The 27,022-nt window shown below is 49.7% G+C and overlaps 1 protein-coding gene across 2 annotated transcripts in view; it reads left to right on the forward strand.

The window, feature by feature from the left end:
* RASSF5 (Ras association domain family member 5) overlaps positions 1-27,022 on the forward strand; it is a 72,224-nt gene that overhangs the window by 15,172 nt on the left and 30,030 nt on the right. For both annotated transcript variants that reach the window (XM_082834348.1, XM_082834350.1), the window contains exon 2: positions 12,886-13,007. In XM_082834348.1, the coding sequence (XP_082690474.1) occupies positions 12,886-13,007 (122 nt within the window). The remainder of the gene's footprint in view (positions 1-12,885; positions 13,008-27,022) is intronic.

Below are 27,022 nucleotides of genomic sequence, written 5' to 3' on the forward strand. Positions count from 1 at the left end.
GTTATCTATTTTATATATAGTAGTGTGTATATGTCAGTCCCACTCTCCCAACTTATCCCTCTTCCCTGCCACCCCCCCTCTCCACTTTCCCCCCTGGTAACCATAAGTTTGTTTTCTACATCTGTGACTCTATTTCTGTTTTGTAAATAAGTTCATTTGTATGATTTTTTTTTTTTTTTTTTTTGCGGTACGCAGGCCTCTCGCTGTTGTGGCCTCTCCCGTTGCGGAGCACAGGCTCCGGACACGCAGGCCCAGCGGCCATGGCTCACGGGCCCAGCCGCTCCGCGGCATGCGGGACCCCCCCAAACCGGGGCACGAACCCGCGTCCCCCACATCGGCAGGCAGACTCTCAACCACTGCGCCACCAGGGAAGCCCTGTATGATATTTTTTAGATTTCACCTATAAGCGATATCATATGATATCTGTCTTTCTCTGTCTGACTAACTTCACTCAGTATGACAATCTCTAGGTCCATCCATGTTGCTGTAAATGGCATTATTTCGTTCTTTTTTATGGCTGTCTACAGTGTTTTAAAATATTCTTTCTTAAGGTGCTCTGGCAATAGGATTTATCTTTTCCTGTGGTGACAATCAAAACAGGATTTTAATATCTGTATTAAAATATATAACTTTGAATATATATATACATATATGTGTGTGTGTGTGTATATATATATATATATATATATATAAAATATATATATATATTCCTTTCATCCACTTGTTCCGTTTACACAAGTCTTTGGATATAACTGGCTTTTGGAACAGTACTTGACCTCTGGTAGGCCCCCAATAAATACATGTTGAGTGGATGCATGCTTGCACACATGAAAAACTGACTAGTAATTAGGTAGATGTGGAAAGATAGGAGCCATAATTGGCATAAAAAGGTTTAACTCTCTCTCTCTGAGTATGTGTGTCCTGGCGGGTGCACATACTTTAATTGTCCCTGTTCAAATATTGTGCCATGTCTTTGCACTTCTATCTTCATGGCCACACCCTAAATACAACTTGGACCTTTTTGGCTGTGGTGTCAGAGGGTCCAGATGACAGGTCTCCTACAGACACTTGCATGTGAGGAATGAGGTTCATTTGGCTTTCCCACCCTGGACCCCACCTCATGTCATTTACTTGTACATTTTTCCAAAATCTGTTGCCTGCTACCACTATCGGCCAAGGGGAGCTTTGCAGAGATGCTCCGTAATATTGCACTGAGGGCCTGCAGACTCGCGTATCTCTATTTTCTCCATCCACATCTCCTGATCGTTTTCATGCATAAGGCCCCAGCACCACAGTATTAAAATGACAATAAAATGGGGCACATCTCTTTAAGGTGCTTCAAGCATCATTGGCAGACATAAGGCATATAAAATATAATCCCCAAAATTTCAGTCAACTAAAAGAAAAATTAAAAATAGTTTTGCTGTTGTAAAAAAATGGAATTAATTTAAAAGTAGAGTTAATTTTAGACAACCATGTAATTTATAGTTACAACAGAATGTAAATATCATAAACATTGGAAGTGTAAATAATATAATAGAGTGAAAATCAGGGCGTGTGGGCAGCGTTGACAGGAGGGAGAGTTCTAGCATAGTCCTGGCAGGGAGTTAGTTAATACTATCTAAAGTGGAAGCATGAATTGTTAAAAGTAGATTCAACCCTATTAATTTTTTTTTTTTTTTTTTTTTTTTGCGGTACGCGGGCCTCTCACTGTTGTGTCTTCTCCTGTTGCGGAGCACAGGCTCCGGATGCGCAGGCTCAGCGGCCACAGCTCACGGGCCCAGCCGCTCCGCGGCATGTGGGATCTTCCCGGACCGGGGCACGAACCTGTGTCCCCTGCATCGGCAGGCGGACTCTCAACCACTGCGCCACCAGGGAAGCCCAACCCTATTAATTTTGTTTATAGTTTTAAACATATATACACATCCACACAAGGCAGGGTGGGGGGCATGGTTCAGGGTGTAGCGCCCCCAAAGAGTGAAGTGGCATGAAACAGACCACATGGGAAGGTGCCCTGGGGTCAGGCCCTGTCCCCTGCCTCACTGGTCACAGGACGGGCACGCCTGACACTTCCTTTGCTCCCTGCATCACCCATCTGAACTTGCCGGGAACTGTCCTGCCCTCCCTCCCTCCCCCGGCCCCTTGCACTGAGGGCCTGCAGACTCGCCTATCCCTATTTTCTCCCCCACCCAATACTCTTGGGCCGGCCTGACTACAGTGGCTTCCCTTTGTTGGTGCTTTCAGCCTAGGGTTGTGTGGTTGTGTTGGAGACAGATGAGTAATGGGCCCGCCCGCCCGAGAGGCACACCCACCCACCCCCGTGGGGCAGGATCGTGCCTCTGCAGGCCAGTCCGTGTGCCAAGTTTGGGAAGAGGGTGCAGGGGTCACATCTGGCCTGCTTGGAAATGTGACCACCAAGAAGCCAGGCTCAGGGAATAAAGAACGGACCCTTTAGATCCAGGGACCAAGGCCCCAGGAAGAATTTTAATACCTGCTTTGGCCCCTGGGCAACAACTCAGCAGGACCTTTTGCCTTTCCCTTCAGTACAAAAGGGTGGCTTGAAAGTGCATGTCACCGCTCCAGCCCTGCCACACACAATGCTGTTAGGTCATTTTGTGAGAGAGTGTGGCCCAAGGTCTCGGGGTGGCCTCGTGTCCTCAATTCATTCAAGACTCCTCAGCACCACCTCCCCGGAGCACGTTCTCCCTCGACCTGCCTGAGCTGGGCGCCTGCTTCCCATGAAGCCCACCCATCCCCGCCCTCCATTTTACCTGGGGACCCAACACCTGATCAAGACTTGAGCGCGTTCAGCAGCGTTCCCTTGCGGCTCTGTGCACAAAGACGGCACCCCGGTGAGTCCAGCCGTCCACAGGAAGGCTGGCTTCTCTGATCCGGGACATGGGCCTGGCTTCCAGGCCACTCCTCTACCATAACATTGACCCTTCCTGTTGGCTTCCTGGCCTGCATTCTGTCACAGTCTGTAGGGTGTGTGTGCGTGTGTGTGTGTGTGTGTGTGTGTGTGTGTGTGTGTGTGAAGTGTGCGCAGGGGCAGTTGTGTGTCTCCAGGCCCTCCAGGCTGGGGTTCAGGGTGCTGGGTACCCTCAGGGTTGGCCTGTCCTCTGAAACAATGAACTACATTATATGGTCTCCCTAGAGCTGGGGTTCAGGCTCCTTCCTGGAAACATAAAGATGCAGATGTCCTGAGCTGGATGTCTGACCCCAGGAGTGGGGAGTTTCCATTCTCTTGCTGCCTCACTAGAAGTTTAACCAGGAGTATGAAAAATGTATAGATTGTGTTGATTTTGGCAATGGCCACAGCCCTCCAAGCTTGACAAATCCGTCTCTCTACCTTCCCTCTCTCCAGCATGACTCATCCTCTTGTGTCTCTGCCTCACTCCCCTGGGCCATCAAAGGCAGGGCTGGAGGCAGGTAGGGGCAGGTAGGAGGAACTTAGGTGAGCAAGAAAGTTCATGATTCTTCTTAGTTAATACATTGGAAGAGGACCCCAAACTGAGAGATTTGAGGGCTAGCATCACATGCTAAGTCAACAGGAATCCAGCTACCCAGACTCAGGAGTCCCAGGGTTGAAAGTGACAGCTACCATCTGGTGAACATCTACTCTGTGCAGGCACTGTTGGGCGCTTCACATACACGCTCTCTAATTTTGGCAACACGTCTGCTGGCAAGGAAGATATCATTACTTCCATTTTGCAGATGAGGAAATCGAGGCTGAAAATAGATTCCATATTTTACTAAGGTTAAGTAAATTGTCCAGGCATCTCATACCCGATTAGAAACAGGGCTTGCATTCAAACCCTGATCTGTGTGGCTCTGGAGGCCAGATTCTGTGTCCTCCGAAGCTCCTGATTTAGTGTTTTGCCACTGGCACCCTTTCTAAAAGACCTCTATCATGCGCATGAAACAGTGTGCTTCAGGGGCCGCACGGCCTGTCTGAGGATGCCTGACTTACAGACGCCAAGTGGGTGCGTTTCGGTGCTCGGGGCCTCTGTGCGTTCTGAGCTCTCCCACCATCCTCATCTCTCCATGCGATGGGGCAGTTGGCTCTGTTTGGGTGTCACGGGGTGCAGAGTTGCAGAGGCTGGGCCTCTGCGTGGGGAAGGCCGAGCGCCCACTACTTGTGGTGCTTGACCTTGACTGAAGAGCTGGCCTTTCTGGTGCTCTGAGGAGCTCAGCGCAAGAACCTCCGACTGCTGCCTGAGTAGTTCATAGTCTCCCAGAGACGAAGGGGCCGTGGATGGAGGACCAGTCCAGAGCAGGCAGACAGTCCGGGTGGGTTCTCCCAGGCCAAGTGGCTTGGCGGAGCTGGGACTCAAGCTGTGAACTGGCACTTCTCAGAATGAGGCAGAGGCCTTGGGGAGGGACGTTCTTGCTGTTACCTGCTAGGGCAGAGGAGAAAGCACTCCTTGCCCAAATCCCTCTGACCCATGCTCTCTTCTGGCCTTGGGCCCCCCTAACCCCCATCCCTAATAAAGCCCATCCCTGGCCTCAAATAGTGCATGGTAGGGAGGACCAGGACCAAATGGAGGGGATGGTTTCCCAGAAAACAGGGCTATTGAGAAGCAGCCAGGTGTGATGCATTTCCCTTTGCAATTCTGCCACTCACCCGCCGTGTGGCTCTCAACAAGTCTCTTAACCTTTCCAAGCCTTAGTTTCCTCATCTCTAAAATAGGAGTAGAAGAATGGAACTGGAAACTTACACCCACGTGAAAACCTGCACGCAGATGTTTACGGCAGCTTTATCCATAATCGCCAACTCTTGGAAGCAACCAAGATGTCCTTCCTAGGTGAATGCATAAATAAACTGTGGTCCATCCAGACACTGGAACAATATTCAGAACTGAAAAGAAGTGAGCTCTCAAGTCATGAAGAGATACGGAGTTACCTTAAATGCATATTCCTAAGTGAAAGAAGCCAATCTGAAAAGGCTATGTAGTGTATGATTCCAACTATGTGACATTCTGGAAAAGACAAAACTATGGAGAGAGTAAAAAAATCACTGGTTACCAAGGGTTTAGTGGGGTGAGAGGGATGAATAGACAGACAGAGCACAGAGATACTTAGGGCAGTGAAACTATGCTGTGTGATACTGAATGGTAGATACATGTCATTATATATTTTTCCAAACCCATAGAATGTACAACACCAGGAGTGAACCCTAATGTAAATGATGGACTTCAGGCGATAGCGACAGGTCAGTGTAGGCTCATCAGAAAAATGTGCCACTCTGATGGGAAATGTTGGTACAGGGGGAGGCTGTGCACGTGGTGGGGGGGGGGCAGAGGGTATACAGGAACTCTCTCTATACTTCTGCTCAGTTTTGCTCTAAAAAATAAAGTCTGCTTTTTAAAAAATAGGGGTAGAAACATGTCATACAGGCATCGTACTGATAACGTGAAGTCATGTATATAAGCTGTCTAACACATTGTAGGTAGTGAATAATGGTAGCCACTGTCACCACAATGTGGGTTCATGATTTTTCTTTGTACCTTTAGTAAAGAATATATATTCATTATAAAAGAATATATATTCGTTATAAAACATATATTAGTAAAGAATATATATTCATTATAAAATTATAAAGAATAAATATTTATTAGGACTCCCCTGGTGGCACAGTGGTAAGAATCCACCTGCCAATGCAGGGGACACGGGTTCGAGCCCTGGTCCGGGAAGATCCCACATGCCGCGGAGCAACTAAGCCCGTGCGCCACAACTACTGAGCCTGCGCTCTAGAGCCCATGAGCCACGACTACTGAAGCACGCGTGCCTAGAGCCCGTGCTCCGCAACAAGAGAAGCCACCGCAATGAGAAGCCCGCGCACTGCAATGAAGAGTAGCCCCCGCTCGCCGCAACTAGAGAAAGTCCGCGTGCAGCAACGAAGGTCCAGTGCAGCCAAAAATAAATTTTAAAAAAACAATATATATTTATTATAAAAATTTAGACTATAAAGAGAGGAAAAACACTTGAAATCCCATTACTCAGAGCAAGCATATCACCTGCCTTCCAAATTTCTCTCTGTGCATAATATATATGTAAGTATGTGTATGTTTTTATATAATTAGGATCACGAAACACAGCCTTTTTCAGTAATATGCTTGTGGACATCTTTCCAAGTTGACCAATCTACATCATCTTATATAATGGCTAAATATACCATAATTGTAGCTGGCCCCCTTTAGATGGATGTGCAGTATTTCTAGTATTTCGTTGCCATAAATAACTGTGTGATGAACCTTTTAGTGGAGACGTATTTAGATACAAATAAATACACACTGAGGATAAATTCCTGCAGGAAATTGGTATCACCAATAAGGCAAGAACCTTCTCATTTACCCACATCCTCTTTAATACTGGAAGTTATCAATTTTGGTTAACAATTTTCTTTTCTGAAACTAGAGCAAGATTTTAGAAGTTCAAATGTTGGAGGGGGTGGGTAGGAAGGCAGGGAGGAGAGACATCCCAGGTGGGCAAAGGTGCCCCTCCAAGGTGGGGGAGAGTTGCCCCTCACCAGGCTCCATGCACACCTGGCACCTCACCTCTGCAGGGAGCCGACACCAGTCCTTGCTCAGGCTGGGGAGAGGGGCTCAATGGGGGTCTGAGGTTGCATCAGAGCCTTTTTTATCAGGACTCAGTGGAGGTCTGGAGGAAGGTCAATGGGCAGTGATGGGATGTGCACAGATGGGCTTCCGGGATGAGGATGCCAGATGCTGTGGCTACTGGTAAGATTGACTAGGATTTTAGCCAGTTAATATGAATAGCTAGTATTTATTGATCTCTTAGTTTGCATCAGGTGTTGTGTTATGATTTACGTAATTACCTCGTCTAATGCTCTTAGCAACCCTGTGAGGCAGGTACTGCCATCGGCTCCATTTAGAGAGGAAACTGAGGCACGCAGGAGTTAGGACACTAGCCTAGGGGTAGGTCAGCACTCACACTCTGGTCTCTCCACTTCAGCAAAAGGCAGAAGACCATTCATTCCTGCCTCTATTCACTCAACCAATTCATACTAACCCGCTTCCAGATGCTTAATAGTGGCCGGTCCTCTTGAACACTGAGTGGGGCCCAGAGCAAAGGGCTGGGAAAGGGTGGACTTCAGGAGCTGCAGCCCTGGGGGCTTAGAGGGGCGTGTGGTCGAAGAGGACACTAGAGGGCCTGAGGTCCGAGGGGAAATCTTGGAGCCATGTGGAGAGAGGTGCTTCTGGCTGGGGGAGCAGGGGGTGTCGAGGTTGCAGGGTGCAGTGGGGCTGCAGGTGGTGAAGCAGGGCTGGGCCGGCCTGGGACAGACAGGCACAGAGAGCATTCTAGGTGGTCTCTGAGTGGACATGGTTGTTCTTGAGTGGAGGGACCCCCAGCACAAGAATGGGGGACCCTTGAAGAAATATCTGAGAAGGGAGCCAAGGCAGGGACCCCAAGCCCGAGGACTGTCCCCACTGACTTGCTCGGAAAGACCTTAACTCCTGCTTTTTAAAAACTTTTGTAACATTGTAATTTTCCAATGCACTTTTTTGTGTGTGTGGTGGTGGTGATAGTGGTTTTTGTTTGTTTGGTTTTTAATTTATTTTAATTAATTAATTAATTAATTTGGCTGCTCCGAGTCTTAGTTGTGGAAGGATCTTCATTGTGGCATGTGGGATCTTTAGTTGTGGCATGCAGGATCTTCATTGTGGCATGTGGGATCTTTAGTTGTGGCATGCAGGATCTTCATTGTGGCATGCAGGATCTTTAGTTGTGGCATGCAGGATCTTCATTGTGGCATGCGGGATCTTTAGTTGTGGCATGCAGGATCTTCATTGTGGCATGCGGGATCTTTAGTTGTGGCATGCAGGATCTTCATTGTGGCATGTGGGATCTTTAGTTGTGGCATGTGGGATCTTTAGTTGTGGCATGTGGGATCTAGTTCCCTTACCAGGGATCGAACCTGGGTCCCCTGCATTGGGAACGTGGAGTCTTAACCACTGGACCACCAGGGAAGTCTCTGTTTTTTAATTTTTAAAGAATTTATTTTATTGAAGTATAGTTGATTTACAGTATTGTGTTAATTTCTGCTGTACAGCAAAGTGATTCAGTTATACATATATATATATATATATATATACATTCTTTTTCATATTCTTTTCCATTATGTGTTTTTTCAGATTTTTCTGTAGTGCCTAAGAACAAAATTATTTTAAAACTAAAATCTATTTGTGTGCTTGGTTTAGAAATGGCTAGCTAGGGGGAGCTGGTGAGACTACAGATGACCCACTAGGAGCTCGGTGGGGCGGGAAGGAATCCACACGTCAGAGTAGTGTTGGGAGAGGTGGGATGGAACATTAACTGGGGGTCTCTGCGTCCCAGGCCTCCTGTGCAGTGCTTTACATCATGGACCCCATTTAATCCTCATGGCAGCCCTATGAACAGGCTATTATTCCCACTATATAGTCGAGTAAATTAATGATCCGAGGAGTTCAATAACTTACCCAAGGTCACAAAGCTGGTTGAGCAGTGAGTGGAGGCCAGGCCTTCCTCCCAAGTCCATCCTCTTTCCATTTTCCTGTAGCACAGGCCAGGTCCCGAGGGGGAACGGGGGAAGTGGTAAGTTTGTTCTGAGGTTGACCTTGTCCAAGAAGGCCTGGGGTACCCAGAGCATGGACACAGGGCTCCTGGATTCAGAGGCTGTCATGCCTCCCCTTGGGCCTCAGTAGTGGCTTTGGCCATGCAGGGTGAGAAGCTGCTCTTCACTGACCTGGGAATGACTGCAGGGAGGCCTATGAGCTCATTGTAACCCAGGCTCTGAATCCTGGGAACCTGCCCCATCCTCACCCCACATCCTGGCTTCAGCTGGAGGGGGTGGAGAGTAAAGTGGAGAGGCCACACTATCTTGGGATCTTGCATACAACCCTGGGGTGAAAGGGCCTTAAGGGTTCCTTATCAACAGAATGCCTCTGGTTCAGAAAAATTAGCCTCTTTGTGTGCCTGTGTGTGTGTGTGTGTGTGTGTGTGTGTGCATTTGGCAACTGGGGTCAGGCAGGAACTAACTAGGGCAGCCCTGGGGACTAAGGGGAGGTTTGTAGCTTTTGCATTTTGGAAAGCAATCTCCTAGCACAGTTCCATCTGCTGAATTCACCTCCTCTGGGCTGAAGTGGAAGAAAGACTATATCTTTGGACATAGGTTGCCATGGCCTCTGGGCCTGACCCCCTTGTTCGAGATGGTGCCTTTGGTGGTGACCTTCAGGGACTGAGAAGGCCAGGAGCAGGGCTAGTAGAAGTAGGGAGGTGGTCCTGGCCTCAGCTCAGCACTTCCTGGCCTCCTTCCTCTGCCAGTCTGCTGCTGACCTCTGGAGATGGTGTCCATGAGAAACCCACATCCGTTGGAGACTAAGGGCTCTGGGTTCCCAATATGGCCCAGGGTCTGTGTTATGGGTTGAATTGTATCCCCCCACCTCGCAAAAAAAAAATATGTCAACGTTCTAACCCCCAGTACATCAGAATGTGACCTTGCTTGGAAACAAGGTAGTTGCAGATGTAATTAGTTAAGAAAAGGTTGCACTAGAGTAGGATGGTCCCCTAATTCAATATGACTGGTGTCATGTGAGGATGACCATGTGAAGACACAGGCATACAGGGAGAAGGCCATGTAGAGATTGAGGCAGAGATGGGAGTGATGCAGCTGCAAGCGGAGGACAACCAAAGACTGTCAGCAAACCACCAGAAGCTGGGAAGAGGCAAGAAACGATCCTCCTACAGGCTCCAGAAGGAGCATGAGCCTGCTGACAACTTGATTTCAGACTTCTGGCCTCCAGAACTGAGAGACAATAATTTCAGGTGGTTTTTTTTTTTGTTTTTTTTTTTTTTTGCGGTATGCGAGCCTCTCACTGTTGTGGCCTCTCCCGTTGCGGAGCACAGGCTCCGGACGCGCAGGCTCAGCGGCCATGGCTCACGGGCCCAGCCGCTCCGCAGCATGTGGGATCCTCCCGGACCGGGGCACGAAACGGCGTCCCCTGCATCGGCAGGCGGACTCTCAACCACTGCGCCACCAGGGAAGCCCCAATAATTTCAGTTTTAAGCCGCCTAGTTGGTGGTGCTTTGTTATAGCAGCGAGGAAACCAATACAGCCTGGGTCTGAGGGTAGCGCACAGGAGCCCTCTCTGCATCCTGGCATACAGTTCCCTCTTTGAGAAGGGCCCCTCTGTGCTTGTGTCTCCGTCATTCCTCCTGTCTTGAGGGAAGGATGGCCTGTGGGGGTTTAAGCACTGGGCTCCAGTGGAGACAGCCCTGCCTTGGCAACCTCATGAATGTCCCCACTCAGAGCACATGAGGCCTGCAGGCTACTGGTTGTGGCTGGGGGGGCCTTGCTTCTGTGTGTGGAGAAGGGATGGGGACTGTGACCTCATCTCTGCTGGCCTAAAAGCCCTGGGCTTAGCATTTCCAGGGGCCAGGAAATATCAAGACGTGCTTCAGAGGTTTTGCTACAGTCTGTGATTACACGGTCTGATGGGACAGGCTCACTGGTGCTCAAATGTGCTTTTTATAAAATCCCAAACCACTCCTCTTGGAGTCTTCTGTTCCCCCGCTCCGTCCAGCTCAGCGTGAGGCTGTAAAAAAAAAAAATGTTCCTGTGGTTTTGGTGCTCTGTGTGTGTGTGTGTGTGTGTGTGTGTGTGCGCATGTGCACACGCACGCATGTGTGTCAGCGAGAGGCAGAGCACAGAGAGACAGACAGAAATGGAGAGATTCAGATGCACAGGTGGACACAGAGTGCCCGTGTCTGCAGCACACAGAGTTGAAATAGGAGACTGGAAGACTTCTTCCTTTCTCAAGACGCTCTCCCCTTTGGGAGCCAGTGGCAGCTCTCACTTGAGGTAGAGCTGGCGAGTTTCCACTCCTTGGCAGCCCCGGAGAATTCTTCATCACTCAGAGCTTGGCCAGGAGCTGGATAGGTGTGTCCCAGGAGCAGAGCCCAGACAATGCCTCTTTGTGTGGGCTCTGGCCTCTCCCTTATCAAAGCCCTGGCATTTCTGGGCACTGCGGGCAGGGGAGATGCGGTCTGCACGCCACCTGTGCCCTTCACCCCCACCAGGGGTGAGGCCATCCTCGTGCCGGGCAGAGATCTCCTACTGGGGGAGCCCAGGAATGCATGTGGGCGTGGGCGGGGTTATGGTGCGTGGCCCAGAGTGAGCTGTACCCATCCCCTCTCCAGGTGAGAGCATAGCTCCTCCGGAGGAGAGCTGGGAATGCCCAGAAGAGGGTGGAGTGTGGAGAGGATGTCGTGTGGGCCTCACCTGCAGGCACGAGGGAGGTGAGCAGTAGGGCTTCTAAATGCCATCCCAGAAAGGTGGTCAGGACTTCAGACCACTGAGTCAGAAGGTTGCAGGCTTCTGGAATCTCTTCATGTCCCCACATTTGCTGGGTGCTCCCCTGCAGGCATTAATGGCAAAACCTGTACAAGGAGTGTGGTCCAGGTGCTCATCTTTGGAGATGTAAGGGAAGAGGGCAGCTGGGGAGAGTGGGGATCTCTTTCCAAAACTCCCCGAGAGCGTGGGGAAAAGAGGAGACCCACCCCTACCGCCGCCCCAGGACGGAGTGCGCTTCACAGCTTTAAGAAGATAGTCCCAACGTGCCGAGGTTTTGGAACTTGTTAAAAGGAAGGAAAAGAGTGTCAGGAGGCTCAGCCCTTATCAGCCAAAAGTTGTCCCCTCGTCCCCAGGTTATACAAACAAGTCCAGGCTGTCGTGTCCCCTGCCGCATCCCCATGCACCTGGCATCACAATCGAGCAGCCTTCTCACGGAGACTCCGGCAGCCTCCCTCAGCTGGGCCTTCCGGCTGAGCTGTGGCACCTCCGGGACAGGTGACCCTGGCGGGCCCAGCAGCTTCTGTGAGAACCAACCTCAAATCTGAGCATGTTGCCTGCTGATGGGCTTAAGTTGATTTCTCTTGCTGCCCACCTTTTCTTCACTCCCATCCTCCATACACACGCCCCTCCCCTGGCCTGCCCCAGCCTCTCGGCCTCCTGCCCCCTTCAACTTCACCTCCCTTCTGCCAAGGAGGCTCCAGAGAGAGCCCTGAGGAAGCTGGAGACTGCTCGCAGCCTTGGCTCTGCCACTGAGCTGTGTGTCGTTGGGCACCTAGCTTTACCTCTCTGAGCCTCAGCTTCCCCATCTGCAAGGTAGTCCCCCAGACTCTTTGCAACTCTGGTCGTTAAGTCTTACTTCCATGGAGGTGAACATTGTCTAGGAAATAAACGTGTGCTTTTCCCCGAAGCACCTAGTTTTGGATGTTGTCTGTAAGCTACGTCAGCTGGGTTAGAGAAGCCGCCCCACATTTCTAGATGGGGCAGGGTCAGAGACAGGTGACAGCCCTTCCTGTTGATAATAATGCTTTTGTCCCTGGAAGCACCTTTAATTTATTAAGACCTGTTCTCCCTTTAACTATAAACGTCCTTGTGCACTAGGCAGGGCACTTAGTACCTATATTTTACAGACTGCAAAACAAGGCCCAGAAAAGTTAAGTCCTTCCCCAACGATCCGTGACCCCTGGTGATTAATGTAAATTAGTAGAAAGAGAGCCAGCCAGAAGCCAGATGATCTGCCCTTAGAAAATCACCAATGTCCCTAAGGCCCCAGTTTCCTGTCTGTAAAGTGGCAGTTGTAATGGTTGCAGGGTCACGCACAATAACAGAGGCGCAAATAGTTTGCAAACTGTAAAGCACCTGTTCACCTTCACCATTCATAGTGGCGCAGAGAGCGGGTGACATTCTCATGGTGTTCTCCCCCCTCCACTTCCCTCCTGCGTGCTCTTCCCTCCCAGAGATACACGCCATCTTCCAGGGTATTTCTCTGGGCCTCCTATCTGGCCCCTAATCCCCCTACGGTTCTTTCCCTCCAGACTGTAAATTCACCTGCCACCCGGAGTGCCGCAGCCTGATCCAGCTGGACTGCAGTCAGCGGGAAGGCCCCTCCCGGGACAGACCCTCTCCAGAAAGCACCCTCACTTCAACCTTCAGCCAGGTAGGCAGCAAGGGCTCAAGGACCAGGCTGGGAACAGCCTCTGAGGTGTCCCGGGCTCCCCTGTCCCTCCCAGGAGGTCTGGTGAGCGGGAGGTGGCGTGAGTGTTCCACATACACCGGCTGTTGAGGTCCCCTTCTGGCTGGATGGGGTCCACAGCATGGGGTCCACAGCACACACTCTGATTCTGCCCCCAATTCTGATGTGGGGGGCGAGGGTCCCACACCACCAAAGCGATCATCTGACACCCACTGGGTGTCCTTCAGTTCACCTCAATTCTGGCACTATCTGTGCGCCTCCCCACCACCACTTCAGATACCAATGGCAAGGCCGTGTTGTCACCTTCTACAACTCCCTCCTTGGGTTCAATTAATTTGCTAGAGCAGCTCACAGAACTCAAACATTTTACCTACTAGATGATCAGTTTATTATAAAAGGATCTAACTTAGGAACCGCCAGATGGAAGAGATGCAGAGGGCAAGGTGTGTGGGAGGGACACAGAGCTTCCACGCCCTCTCCAGGCACCACGTTCCCTGCACCTCCACGTGTTCGCCAACCCAGAAGCTCTCCAAGCCCCAACTTTTTGGGTTTTTGTAGAGGCTTCGTGACACAGACATGATTGATTAAATCATTGGCCATCGGTGATTGACTCATCCTCCAGTCCCTCTCCCCTCCCCAGAGGTCAGGGGGTGGGACTAAAAGTTCCAGTCCTCTAACACTTGGTTGGTTCCCCTGGCAACAAGCCTGCATCCTTAGGTGGCCTCCAAAATCACCTCATTAACATAACAAGAAACACCTCTGTTGCTCTCCTCACTTAGGAAGTTCCAAGGGTTTTAGGAGCTCTGTGCCAGGAAAGGAGACAGAGACCAGATATATATTTCTTATTAAAAAAACACAATATCACACACCCTCTTCCAGGTGGCTGGGGGGATGTAACAGAATCGGTGACACAGGGAAGTCTGTCACTGTTGAGAAGTGCCCTGTAGTCCACCCCAAGCACAGAGCCTGCTTTGGCCTAGGGCTCCAGCCATAGGTGTGGGGTAGGGGTAGGGGTAGCGGTGGGGGTCCCAGAGAAAGCTCCTGAGGATCCTCTGAGGCCTCGTAGCCCTGGGGCAGTGGGGATGCTGGGACTGAGGCTTCTCAGCACATCATCCTGCCTGCCAGTCAGCCAGCCAGACCAGATCAACGTCAGAGGGTCTGTGCAAATGTTCTTTCCCTGTGTCAAAGGACCAGGAAGTTAATGCCCAAAGCAGCTGTTGGTTCTGGGCTTTGCCAAGCCACTTGAACTGGGGCGTGTCTGACCTTTGATGTCGAGGATTTGGGAGGGAGACAGGAGAGCATTGTTTTTAATTCTTGCATTGATGAAACATTAATTATCTACTGTGTGCCAAGCACTGGTAAGAGTGGGGATAATAAATGATACATCATAGTTCTGGTCCTCAGAGAGCTTACATTCTGCCGGGGAAGGCAGAATACAACCAAATAGTATATAGTGGGATTCATGTTTCAATAAAAGTACGAATGAAGCATTTTGAGTATACGGTGCAATTGTTTCTGTTGGGAGAAATCAGGGAATACTTCCCAGAGGAGGTGACATTTGCTGTAAGCCTTAATGTATTAGTCAGATGTTGCTGGTTAAGGAAGTAAGGAGTGTCCATCCTTACTGTAAGGACGTCATCCATTTATTTATTTAACAAATATGTTTTGAATGTAGAGCATGTGCCAGGCCCGGGAATGCCAGGGACTTAGTGATGCAGTAAAGTAGGGGAGCAAGACTTTAATTAAACCCCATGTTTCTGAGAGAAAAGCCCTGGGTGCTGTGAGAGACAACACAGATGCTGAATGACTGGTTATTTCCTCAAGAGAATACAAGTGGGCCTGGGGAATCGGGGTCCAGTCCCAAGTCCCCAGACTAGCCATCCACACGCTTTTTCTGACCATGATGTACATGCTCAACAATGTTCAGTCACCTGGTCCACCCATGGGTGCTGCCAGCCTCCCTGCTGTTCCCCAGGCCTTTTTCTCCCACTGGGAAAGTAGTACTAGAAAACAAATATGATGTGTATTTTTATAAGAATGATATTGAATTCATTCTAAAAAATATATTTTTTAAATTCTGTACATCTGAAAGAAACTTGGAGCCGCCCCTCTCCACTGCTCCCGCGCCCCGTGGCCCAGGCCTCGCTGAGCCGTCAGACACCTCGGCCGTGGGGCGGCCTGGGCAGCGTGAGAGCGGGCAGGCGGGAGGCATCGTTCCAGCCTCGGGCCCGGCCGCTGCTGCCTGCCCGGCTCCCAGCATCACGCACATAGCTGTGGAGTTCCACATCCGGCACAACTACCCCTGGAGTAAGCTGCCCGTCAACGTGAGGCAGAGTCTTGGAAATTCACAGAGAGAATATGAGAAGCAGGTTGTCCTGTACACTGTTCACAGTCAGTTACAATATAGAAATACTTAAACATGTCAAGAAGATGAACCCAAGTACTATGGGGAACTGTGCAGTCGAGAACATCTCATGCTGTACCCTTGCCATTTATCAGATATGGTAAAGGCCTGAGGATAGCACCATATTATCCTGGGATCATAGATGACATTATGAACAGTGAGAAAAGTTAGGATTCATTGCCCAGTTTTACTGCTGCTGCCTGCCTAAGGCTTCTTGGCATAGGAAGAAACCAGTACATTGATCTGATGAACCCGTGTAGATCATCAAAAATTTTTTTCACAAGGAAAACGGCCCATGATCTTTTACCAGTAAAGCCAGTGGAAATTGCCAGAGGCATGCTGAGTGGTGTAGGCTGGCTATATCACAGAAGATGGCATAAAGATATGCAGTTTGCCTGAGAAATGTGCTACTGATAAGATCATTGATGCAGGCCCTCAACTCTCTGGATCACCAGATTACAATGTAGTACATAGTTTATATAACACAGGATTTATTTATCTGGATGTGCTCATAGCTGATGACAGTTATATAGTCGTTCCTCCTCTTGCAGGTTTTGTAAGGAATCGAGTGCAAGGCGATTGTTTTGAAACTCTGTATTTGTTTCCATAGATGAGCATACTAGTACTGCGGGTCTTGCAAATGCACTTGAGATAGACCTATCCCTGGTTAAGGATGCTGTGTCATTTGGGGTACTGCCGATTGGGGTTTGCCCACAAGATAGGACTTCCCTAGCGGTCCAGTGGTTAAGACTCCACGCTGCCAACGCAGGGGGTGCGGGTTCGATCCCTGGTCAGGGAAGTGAGACCCCACATGCCGAGCGGTGCAGCCCAAAGATTTAAAAAAAAAAAAGGACAAGTAATAAATTTGGATCAACTTCGTTCATCGTGGAGGAATGCTCCACCCGTAAACAGAATAAAGTAACTCGTTTATTTAGTATGAGAAAAAAATTATGTACGTCCTCCACACACTTTGGAACTGGAACTGTTTATAACGTAGTCTGAATGTAACCAGACCTCTTGGGAGGGCCTTGCCCTGTCCAGGGTGAGAAAAGGAAGGGAGACAAATCTGACCCCCAAAGCCCTGGTGAATGATGCAGATTTTTGCTGAAGGTTTTCTTTAGAAGATGGAGGAGGGAAGTTACATAGCACACCATATAACAACATTTACCAAAAATCTTATTTAAACGACTCTTTATTTTCCCAATTTTCTTTCCCATTGGGAGCTTCCAAGTCTCTCTTCTTTCTGTTCCCCTCGAGCCTACCCATCCCCCATCCCAGAGCCCGCTCACCCCACTCCATCCTGCATTTCTCCTTTGGGTCTCTGTTTCTTCCTCTAGAGCAGCAGGTCTCAAATGGGAGGGGGTGATCTTGCCCCCCTCCACCAGGTGGGACATCTGGCAGTTACTGGGGACATTTTTGGCTGTCACAGCTTGGAGGAGGCTACTGGCACCTAGTGGGCAGAGGCCGGGGATGCTGCTAAACGGCCTCCATTGCACAGAAGAGCCACAGCCCCGCAGCAAAGATTCATCCGGCCCTAAGTGTGAGCAGTGCGGAGGTTGAGCAACCCTGCCCTAGAGTGGCTTGGCCAGCTCTCACGGGGGTGGGAGGGAAGGCCCCAGAGCAGGGCCTGGGGTTTGCTGCATGCCATGTCTCATTCCCAGAATTTCAACAGTGAACAGGTGTTTCCAGATCTGAGTATTTGGAAGCAGAGTGACTCCCTTCCCTCTGCTGGAGAGATGAGTCAACCTTGGAATTTTCTGGCAAGCTAGCTCAGGGCTGTGTCTAGAGCAGAACCACCACTGAAATATAGAAGAAGCCAGGAGTCCCTCGTGGGTGCAGCAGAGCAGCACGCCCACCGGCAGCCAGCCTGGAACGGGGTTTGCTCCCGGGCCGGCTGGGTTGGGCTGCAGTGTTTGCCTTGGACAGGCCTGGCTGCATGCTTCAGGCACAGCTGGGACAGGACCTAGCCTTCTGTCAATAAAACCTGGGCCCTGCTCCAGGCTAACTCGCCTTTTTCTAAAAAGCTTGTTTGTGCTGATTTCTGCCTTGGCTCGATTTTCTGTTGCATACCCGGATAGAGCTTTCGTTCACCTTGACCTCGTCACCTGGTCTGAGCTAACCAAATGTGCGAGTGCCGTTTTCGGAGTGGGGGCGGGCATTTGTTGTGGCCCGGGCCCTGGTCAGCGCTCCACTAGTTTGGAGGCACATGGCTGTTAGGAGGTCTCTCCGCTTTGTTCTTGAAGAAAAAGAAAATCATTGATCTTCCTCCATCCAGAAGGAACCACTGTTAGTTAACATTTTTATATTTTCTTCCTGTACGTTCATACATTTTTCAGAACACAGTTGAGATCATCCTGTAGATAAGTGTTTGGCCTCAACCTTTGAAAAGCAGTAATCCCAAGGTTCTGTCTGTCTTCTCTCTGCCATGCCAGACAGAGGTGGGGAGGGAGGAAGGGGAGGGGGTGTGAGGGGGCAGGGATGGGCTCAGAGCCCCAGCTGCACTCACAAGGTGTGTGGTTCGTGTGTGTCTCTCTTAGGTGGAGAAACAGAGGAAGAGTGGATGGAAGTTGCCTATGTTTTTGTCAGTCTCTGCTTGGAGATCTCAGAGGTCTGTGATATCTGGTTTTTCTCTTGGGCACCCATGCTGACCAGGCAAATCCCCTTCAAGTCTCCCCCAGATCCCTTCTTCAGTTTAAGCCTGTTTCCTAGAGGACATGGTTGCCATTGGCTAAAGATCACAAAAGAGCTGCAGTTCTTTTATTTGGGGGCACGCTCCAAAGATGTTATAGTTCAGGCGGTCCTAAAGGTGCTCTTATCCTGTCACCCCTGTGATGAAAAAAACTCCCAGTAGCTCCCCAGGGCCCTGGGGATGAAGTGAGACCTCTGCTGGTTTGGTTCAGTCCTTTCCTTGCCTTTGGGGAAGCAGATCCCAAGAGAGGAAGCCCTTGCCCACAGCTGTTGATGTTCATCATAACCCGCTGCAGACCAGGGGGGTCCTGGCAGCTCTGTTCCCCAGGCCTTTGGTGCCACTTTTCTTGGTACGTGGAATGCACAGATGACAAGACCAGAACGTAAGCACTCTTCCTTCCACTCAGCTCACTTGCAGCCGGGGAATGAATCTTATATCCATCAGGCCCCGATTCCATCCCCTCCTCCTGGCCCTCCAGAACCCAGGAGCCCCATTTAGAAACCAGGCTCCCAGGTCCCCACCTGCCAAGTCCAGCCCCTCCCCCAGCAGTTCCCAAACCTCACTTGGGCACTTTCCACACTTGAGATTCTGGCCATATCAATATACCACCTATGCTACTATTTACTTAATATTTCTCTTTACATAGATTTATTTGAGTAAACTTAAACTGTGTTAAAGGAAAAATTTTAAATCCTTCAATCACCATTGATGTACTTAAGATTTTTTTCCTGACACACATTAAATTAATATTTAATCTCTAAAATTAAAAACACAGTATGCCTAAGGACTGTCTCAGATTCCTTCCACCCATAGTTATGGAGCCAGGCATCGTTCTAAAATCTTTTCAGGTGCTCTCAGTGGGAAATGCTGCCTACAGAGGCTGCGCTTTGGTCATCTGGTGCCCTGACTACCAGGGCACTGGGTCCAGCCCCTTCCTAAGGGGCACCGTGAGCAGTGGTGAGAGCCGCGGGGGTGCCGGGACGGAAGTTCCAGCCACCAGCACTAAGGCCAAGGTGCTTTACAAAGGAGGGATGGATCTGTATGTACTGACAAGGAATAGTGCCAACAGAGACAAGTCGCCCAGTGGTACATGCAGGACAAGCCCATTTGTACTTTGTACATATGTGTGTATGTGTGTATGCGTGTGTGTCTAAATGCAGAGTGAGGGCCTGGAGGGCGCCCAGACAACTGTTCGAAGGGATTTCACTTTGGGAGGGGGTGGGAGGTGATGGGTAGAATGAGAGAACTCTTGACTTTCGCTGTTTGCTTCGGGGCTGTTTGAATAACCAGATGCTGTCATGTGTTTCTAGTGTAACATTTCTAAAAGGCAATACATATTTTCTTAAAGAAAAGAAAGAGCCCTGGCCTGAGTGACAGGAGAGCTAGGCTCTAATTCAGTTTGTGTAGATGACGATCTTGGCATGTGACTGGGAACAAGCCTCTTAGTTTCTCTGAGCCTCAGGTTTCTCCTCTGAGAAATGCTGGTTGTGTGGCTCCGGTGAGAAGATGTATGTGAAAGCATGTCAGTATCACCGGGTGACATTCCAGGGCCGACTCTGGTGCTTCCAACAGCCTTACTGGATTATTTTTAATCGTGTCACCCTGTGATGGCAACCCTCAGCAGCTTCCTATTACCCTCAAAATCAGTCTAAATCTGGATTAGCACACAAACCCCTTCATGGTCTGGCTCTGCCTACTCTCCACAATCCCAGAAAGATGGATTACTCTCCTGGTATAAAGCCAGGACGCTACAGCTTTGTGGTTTGGCGGGTACTTGTTGCTACAAGACTTAACGATTATCCCCTCTTCTGCGGCCTGAGTTATTGCTCTACTCTGTTGATAAAAAGACTCAAGACCCTGTCCCCATTCACCACAGGGACAGACGGCTTCCAGGGTGGGTCAGCCTGGCCTGCTGGTGTTTCAGCCCCACGGGTCAGGTCGCTGCTGCCTTTCTGCCTACGCACCCCACCTCCACCCCTAGCCCACCGCTGTCATTCCTTAGCAGGGCCCCCGCTGGAATCCCCTCCCTCAGCCCCTGCAGCCACTGAGCAGTGACTCAGCTGGAGTGCAGAGCCGAGTTTCCTGGCTTCCAGCCCTGTGCTCCCTCCGCAGCCACACCAGTGTCACCCTACTGGGAGCTCTGCTTTTCCAGAACCCTCCAAAGGAGGAAGCGACTGTGACCGGTCCTGCTCCGGCCCTGCTCCGGCCCTCCTCCCAACGTCACGGGCTAAACCCAGAACTACCACACGGGGGAGCCAGGGAGCCGGGAGGGGAGAACCTGGGGAACCAGGTCTATCTCTGCAGAGAGGCTGGGGCTTCCTAAGGAATGCTCTTTTTTTTTTTTTTCTTTTGCCTTTGAGAGGGTCACTCAATCCTTTCGCGTCCCTTCTCTGTCATGCTGTCTGCAGAAAGAATTGAGCTTCTCATGTGGCCTGCGTGAAGAAGCTTACTTACCTTCACTCCTAATATTATGAATTGTAGCAAAGATTTTTCATCTTAACACAATATAATAATATCATTACTGTTAAGCTAAATGCTTTAAAGTCACAAAAACCAATAAAGCATTACAAGAGGTCTTCTACTTAGCACTCAAAGGCTTCTATCCTGGTTTGCCATTTCTTCCTTTCACCATGATACACTTCTAGTCTGATTTATCATTTCTTTGTGCCTATAAATTCACAACCTTTTCTCCTCTGCACACGGATTCTGATAACGATGCCTAAGTAACACTCTTGATTGATACCTGCACACCTCTCTGGGAATTCTGGTCCCGGGTCTCCTCTGAAATGCTTGATAAAGGTTTATCAAAGTGAATTGTGACTGATAACAACAGTAGCTAACATTTGTTGAGGCATACCATGTGTTCTGTCTGCTTGTTTTTTCAATTATTGAGAGAGGGGTGTTGAAATCCCAAATATAATTGGGGATTTGCCAATTTCTCCTTAAAGTTCTATCTTGTATTTTGAAGCTCCATTATTCAGTGCATAAACATTTAACATAATTATTGACACTTTATCATTATGAAATAACCTTCTTTATCCCCGGTAATGTTCTTTGTTCTGAAATCTACTTTGTCTGATGTTAATATAGCCGCTCCAGCTTTCTTTTGATTACCATTAGCGTGAGATTTCTTTATCCATTTTTTTACTCTTAGGCTATTTGTGTCTTTATATTTAAAGGGCATTTCTTACAGACAGCACATAGTTGAATCTTGTTTTTCTTAATCCAGTTGGATCATCTCTGCCCTTTAATTGGGTTATTTAGCTCATTTGCATTTAATGTGATTATTGATATAATGAGATTTTAAGTCTCTCATCGTGCTGTTTGTTTTCTATTTGTCGAATCTGTTCTTTGCTTCCTTTTTCTTTTCTTCCTTCTTTTGGATTAATCAGATACATTTTATGATTCCATTTTATCTCATTTTTTGCCAGCCCATCCTCAGGGGCCAAAGGAAGGAGCTGGTCCCCAGCTGCTCTGCTCCACTCTGGCTATATCTGGGACAGTTGCTCCCCCATCCACAGATTTCCCTCCACGCTCTAGAAGCCAGGAGTGCTGGCCATAGCTATCAGTGATTCGACTCCACTGAACAGCTGCCTCTAACGGGAGCTGCCCTAAGGCCTCTCTCAGCAGCCCAGGCCAACCCAGGGGAGCGCAGTTCTGATCAGACAGAGGGGAACGGCTTCCCACCAGAAGGCACTTGATATCCTGGCTCCAAGGAGGGACAGAGCTCTAGTACTTATTTCTCGAGAAATCCTTAAGCACTGGAGACATTTCTCCATGCTCCTCACAGCCCCACCCACTCCTTCTATCCTAGCATCAGTAGGTGTCTGAGATGACCTCTGGCTGACCAGGTTGTCCTGAGGCTCTAAGGAGGCAACAAGGCTCTCTTTCTATGTGTAGTAGTGCAAGAGTTATTCACATGTCTCACGCCTGCGACCACATTGCCCTGGCTACTGGAGGACTGAAGACGGCCACGTAAGGGATGGGGTTGTTGATCAGAAACATCTTTTATGATTCTCTAGTTTCCCTAAAGGAGGGCAATTAGATGGCAGACTCCCGGTGCCTGACTCAGACCCAGCATGAGCTCTTCAGGGCTTCTGCTTCTTGGTAGGGGCTGATTTAACTGCCTTTGGTGTTTGTAAGTGTCAGGGCTTTATCGAAGCTGTCAGCCTTGCAGCCAAGCGAGAGAAGTGTGGAGTGGGCTAGAAGCCCCGAGAAAGTGACTCTCCTGTGAGTCAGCCTAAGTCGTGTGCAGCCATGTACCTCTTACAACAAGAAGTCACCTGGGGGGAAATTGAGCTCTGTGCTGTGCACAGCGGTTTAATGCTGTCAAATGCTGCTCTCAGGATGGAGGGTGGCATTCTTAAGATTCACCCCAGAGAGGACATCTGAAAAAGGCTGCTTCTGAGAGGCAAGGTGGGGGAGGTGTGGTCGTGGTTGGTGAACCTGTGTCAGGAAGTGGGAGGACACAGGAGGATTTTGACAGGCAGAGGAAACAGCGAGACCACAAGAGGGCAGGGCGGCTGCTGGGAACGTGCGCGGCTGTAAGGAGGGATGCGTGATTGTGGCTGGAGATGGGTATGACCTGTTGGCTGGGCACATGCTGTGAAAGACCTTGAAGGACCCACTCTGGAGTTCAGGATATCGTTGTAGGCACTGGGGCGTCACTGGAGGAGGGACAACTGTGATGAAAAATTGTCAGACACAGAAGGCCCTGGGTTTGAAATCTGATTCCACCATTTACTAGCTCTTTGACTTTGGGCAAAATGAGCCACCCTGAGCCTCAGCTTACTCATCTGTAAAATACGTTCTTGCGGGGTTGTAAGGATTAAGAGAGAGAATGAAGTGTGTGAGAGCTCGGTAACTCCAATATAATGTCTAATTTCACGTCGTTCCACTACACTGGCCGTTATGAGAAGGCAGGAACTATGTCTTCTTCAGAACATCCAGTCTAGTGCCTGCCATGTAGAAGGTGCTTAGTAATTATTTGTTGAATAAATGAATAAGCTTGATACTAGGTCGTGAAACTCAGTACTTATTCAATAATTATTAGTTGACATCTGAATGGAAAGGTTTTATGATAGAACAACACTGATCAGATCTTGGTCTAGAAGGGTAACTTTGGCAACAAGGCAGTGAGGAGTTTGGAGGAGGCAGAGATGGGAACAAGGGAAACTACGGGAAGACTTTGCAATAATCTATGTTGATGGCACTCATTAAGATAGGAAATTCTAGGGCTTCCCTGGTGGCGCAGTGGTTGAGAGTCCGCCTGCCGATGCAGGGGACACGGGTTCGTGCCCCAGTCCGGGAAGATCCCACATGCCGCGGAGCGGCTGGGCCCGTGAGCCGTGGCCGCTGAGCCTGCACGTCCGGAGCCTGTGCTCCGCAACGGGAGAGGCCACAACAGTGAGAGGCCCGCGTACCGCAAAAAAAAAAAAAAAAAAAAAAAAGATAGGAAATTCTAAAGGAGGGGGAGCAGGTGGAGGGCGAGGCAGGGAATGTCAGCTCAATTTGGACCTGTTGAGAGTGAGGCTCTAGCGGGGAGAGTTGGGTACCCAGCGAGCTGCTACAGGTATTCATCTGGGGCTACCTGGAAGAGAGAGAATTATGAGACATGTGTGTATAAAGTACAGTTGATACCATTGGCCTAGGTGAGACTAAGCTTCCAGGGAGAGCACGGGCACATGGAGGGGGGTGGAGAAAACAGTCAATGGCTGAACTCTGGAAACCCCCAATGAGCCAAAGGGAAGACAGGGTCGTAGGAAGACTGAGAAAGTAGCTCCTGACTTGTTTGTGTCGGACTGCGATTTCAGGCAGTATGGCTGTTCTGAGAGCACCCAGGATAGATGCTTCATACTCTGCAGAGCCTTCTGCAGCTTGGGGTCTGGAGTCAGACCAGCCGGGCTGATTCAGCTCCACCATGGGCTAGCATGTCTGACTATGTGCAAGTTACTTAACCTGCCAGAACCTCCTCTTCCATTCTGTAAAACAGAGATAATAACTGTAGCTTCCTCGTGGGTATGCTGTAGGGATTAAATGAGATGAAGCACATAGAGTTACTGGGACAGCGCCTGCACAAGGCGGCTAATGATGATTTCAAAACAGCTTTCGGGGAAGGGTGGGCCCTCACCCCATTTTCAGCCTCTGAATATGTGGGTCGGTCATGAGGCCCCCAATCTGATACCTGGACTCCTCGGTTGCTCAGATGAGGAGACCTGAGGTCCAAAGTCGCTCACGATCCCACAGCAAGCTGGAGCTGGAGCTGGGCCTGGAATACCAGCTCCCGGCTTCCATTTTTGTACCACAGCTTTTCTGGAACACAAACCCACAGGGTGGATTTAACAAGGGGATCTGGCTACGTGTCAGGATGGCATTTGAGAGAGGAAGACAGCTTAAAATAATGTCTTTCATCATCTGACGCTCTGAGACAGGGAAGTCGCCCATCTACCATTTCGGTGGGGCTTTCTGAAACCCACCCCGCAACCATGATGCCATGGCTTTGCGGCTCCGGATGCTGCATCTTCAGGTCAAGACTCCTCTTCCTGGGACCAGGGACAAGAACAGCCAGTTCCTGTCCTTGTGTGTTCACTTCCAGAGCCTTGAAAGGCTGTTGCCCAGGCTCTTCTGCCACCTTCCGTCCTTCCCTGGTCAGGTTACCACTACTGCTGATTATTCATGGAGAAGAGGTACAGACAGAGTCACTGGACACTGAAAAGAATCCAATCTTCCTCCTTTTGGGACTGTGGAGCTTCTATCTGGATTTTTCCTCCTGGAGGCTGGCCAACTTATTGTATCGTATGTGATCTTTGCCGGGTTCAGAAGCATCCCAGGGTCCTCACCAGCACAGTCTCCCTTTTGCTGGTGTCTTACACGTGGCTTCCTTCCAAGCCTAGACTCACTGACAGGTGGAGTGGGGGTAGAGACAGAGACACTAACTAGGCTTTGAGAGTATGTAATGAGCTGTGATGGAACAGGCTGCTTCCCTCAGTTTCCTCATCTGTAAAATGGGGGTAGAATCTGCTCTCAAGATTGTAGAGCAACCTAAGTGATGAGGTAAAAGGGCTTTGAAAAGCTCTATTCAGATGGCAATTTTCATAATATTTGGACTGGCAGGGAGCGGCACCCTAAAAGAATGCAGTGTCACTTAGACCTTTCCTTAAGTAGGTCTGGCATCTAGTGTGCTGCTCACAAGGAGAGACTCACGCTGAGTCCTGGGGTGCTTTGGCTTGCGGCTCACAACGCTTGTTATTAGCTGTATTTTAAGATTGTACATTTAAAATGTGTGGCACTGTAGCTGCTCTGCAGAGGTCCCTGTGTGGCTCTAAGGACACAGTGTGGCCAGAGAATCTGGGGCCTGCTTTTTCTTTAAATATTGGATTCCCAGTGAGCAAGGAGGTCCTTTTATAAAGAAGCGTGCGTTCCTTCCCTGGCTGAACAAAGCAGGTAGGCTGTTACTGATGGCCCAGGGGTCACGCAGGTCCCCCCTCCCTGCAGCATTCATCATTCTGGCATTGGCCTTGGGGTGCTGCTGAGGCCAAAACCTTTGCCTGGACCACAGTTTCTGGGGTAACCCCCACCAAAAAAAACCCAACCTTTAAAATATTCATTTGAAGAAAAGATTGCTCTAGACAAAGCCAAAACCTACTTCCAACCCCAGTAATGTGAGTTCTTCCCTGGAAACACCCCGTAGCTCACCTCAGCCCCCACCCCCAGCCGTTTACCTCCACTTATCTCCCTGCCAAGGTATCTCCTAGCTACCAGTATTGACCATTCTCCGGACCTGAGGCTGGTCAGCGGGCTGGGGCACTGGCTCTCAGCTAGCTCGTGTTCGTGCCTGCCAGGCACTCACTGGCTTCTGGAAAAAAAGACTGTGTGGGAGGATGGAGCCAAATTGGGCTGCAGTTTGAAACCATCCTGAGAGCTGACAGATTTGACTAAGATGGGGGAGGAAGAGGGTTCCTCACAAAAGTAGCCAGAGCTTAAAATGGAGTTGGCAGCTTGCAGTCTGGGGGTGAGTCTAGCCCTCCACCCAGCTTGTGCCCCAGGACTGGATTGTTTCAGAACTACAGGAGACACAGACTTGGAGAAAGTCCTGATAACCCCTGTCAGCCACTCTCTGGGGTGCTCCCAGGGTCCCTCTGGGGTCCCCAGGCCATCAGACTCCACAAGCATGGTGCCCCTGGCATTGCCAGGCTCTGAAGGCTTGTTTTTTTTTCCTGAGACTCCAAGCCCCACTCTGTTGAAAGATGTCAGCGCGCACACCAAATCAGTGCCATCCCTGCTGAGAGACTGTACCTCACAGTGGCTAGAAGCACAGGCCCTAGAATTGCACACACCCGGTTCTGAGTCCCAGAACACGCGTAGGAACACGTGTCCTACGCGTGTCTATCTCAAGGCTGTTGGGAAAGTTAAGTGACAGACTGCATGTAAATCACCAGGCATAGGCTGTAACTACTGTGGATGAAGGATCTGAAGGGTTCAGCCCGTCAAGGGAGGTGTTCCTTCATCCAGTCTGATGGAGAAATGTAATTGAGCTGTCCTTGATGGGAATCACAAGATCTAGCGAAGACCCCTCTTGGCCAGACCACCAGGAAGGTGCACCAGTAACCTGGGTGGTGTCTGCAGGCTCCTTTATCAACCTGAGGCTTCCTGAAGGCCAAGTTCCCTGTGGGTGGAAGGGCCTGCTTGCTCTGCAGTTTGCCATAACTTTGCATATGATTTGCATATGCTTTGGGGGGCCCCAGCCGTTTCTTCTGGCATTTCCGAGTTAAAATATTGCTGCTTCTCCAGACAGGCCCAATATTGATTTTCTTCTAATGCAGTCCCTTCTCTAACCACTCTGATTGACCTGGCTCCTTCACCCAGTGAATGGGGAATGAGAGGGTG

The sequence above is a fragment of the Leucopleurus acutus genome (genome assembly GCF_964270905.1).
Source record: "Leucopleurus acutus genome assembly, chromosome: 2".
NCBI lineage: Eukaryota > Metazoa > Chordata > Mammalia > Artiodactyla > Delphinidae > Leucopleurus > Leucopleurus acutus.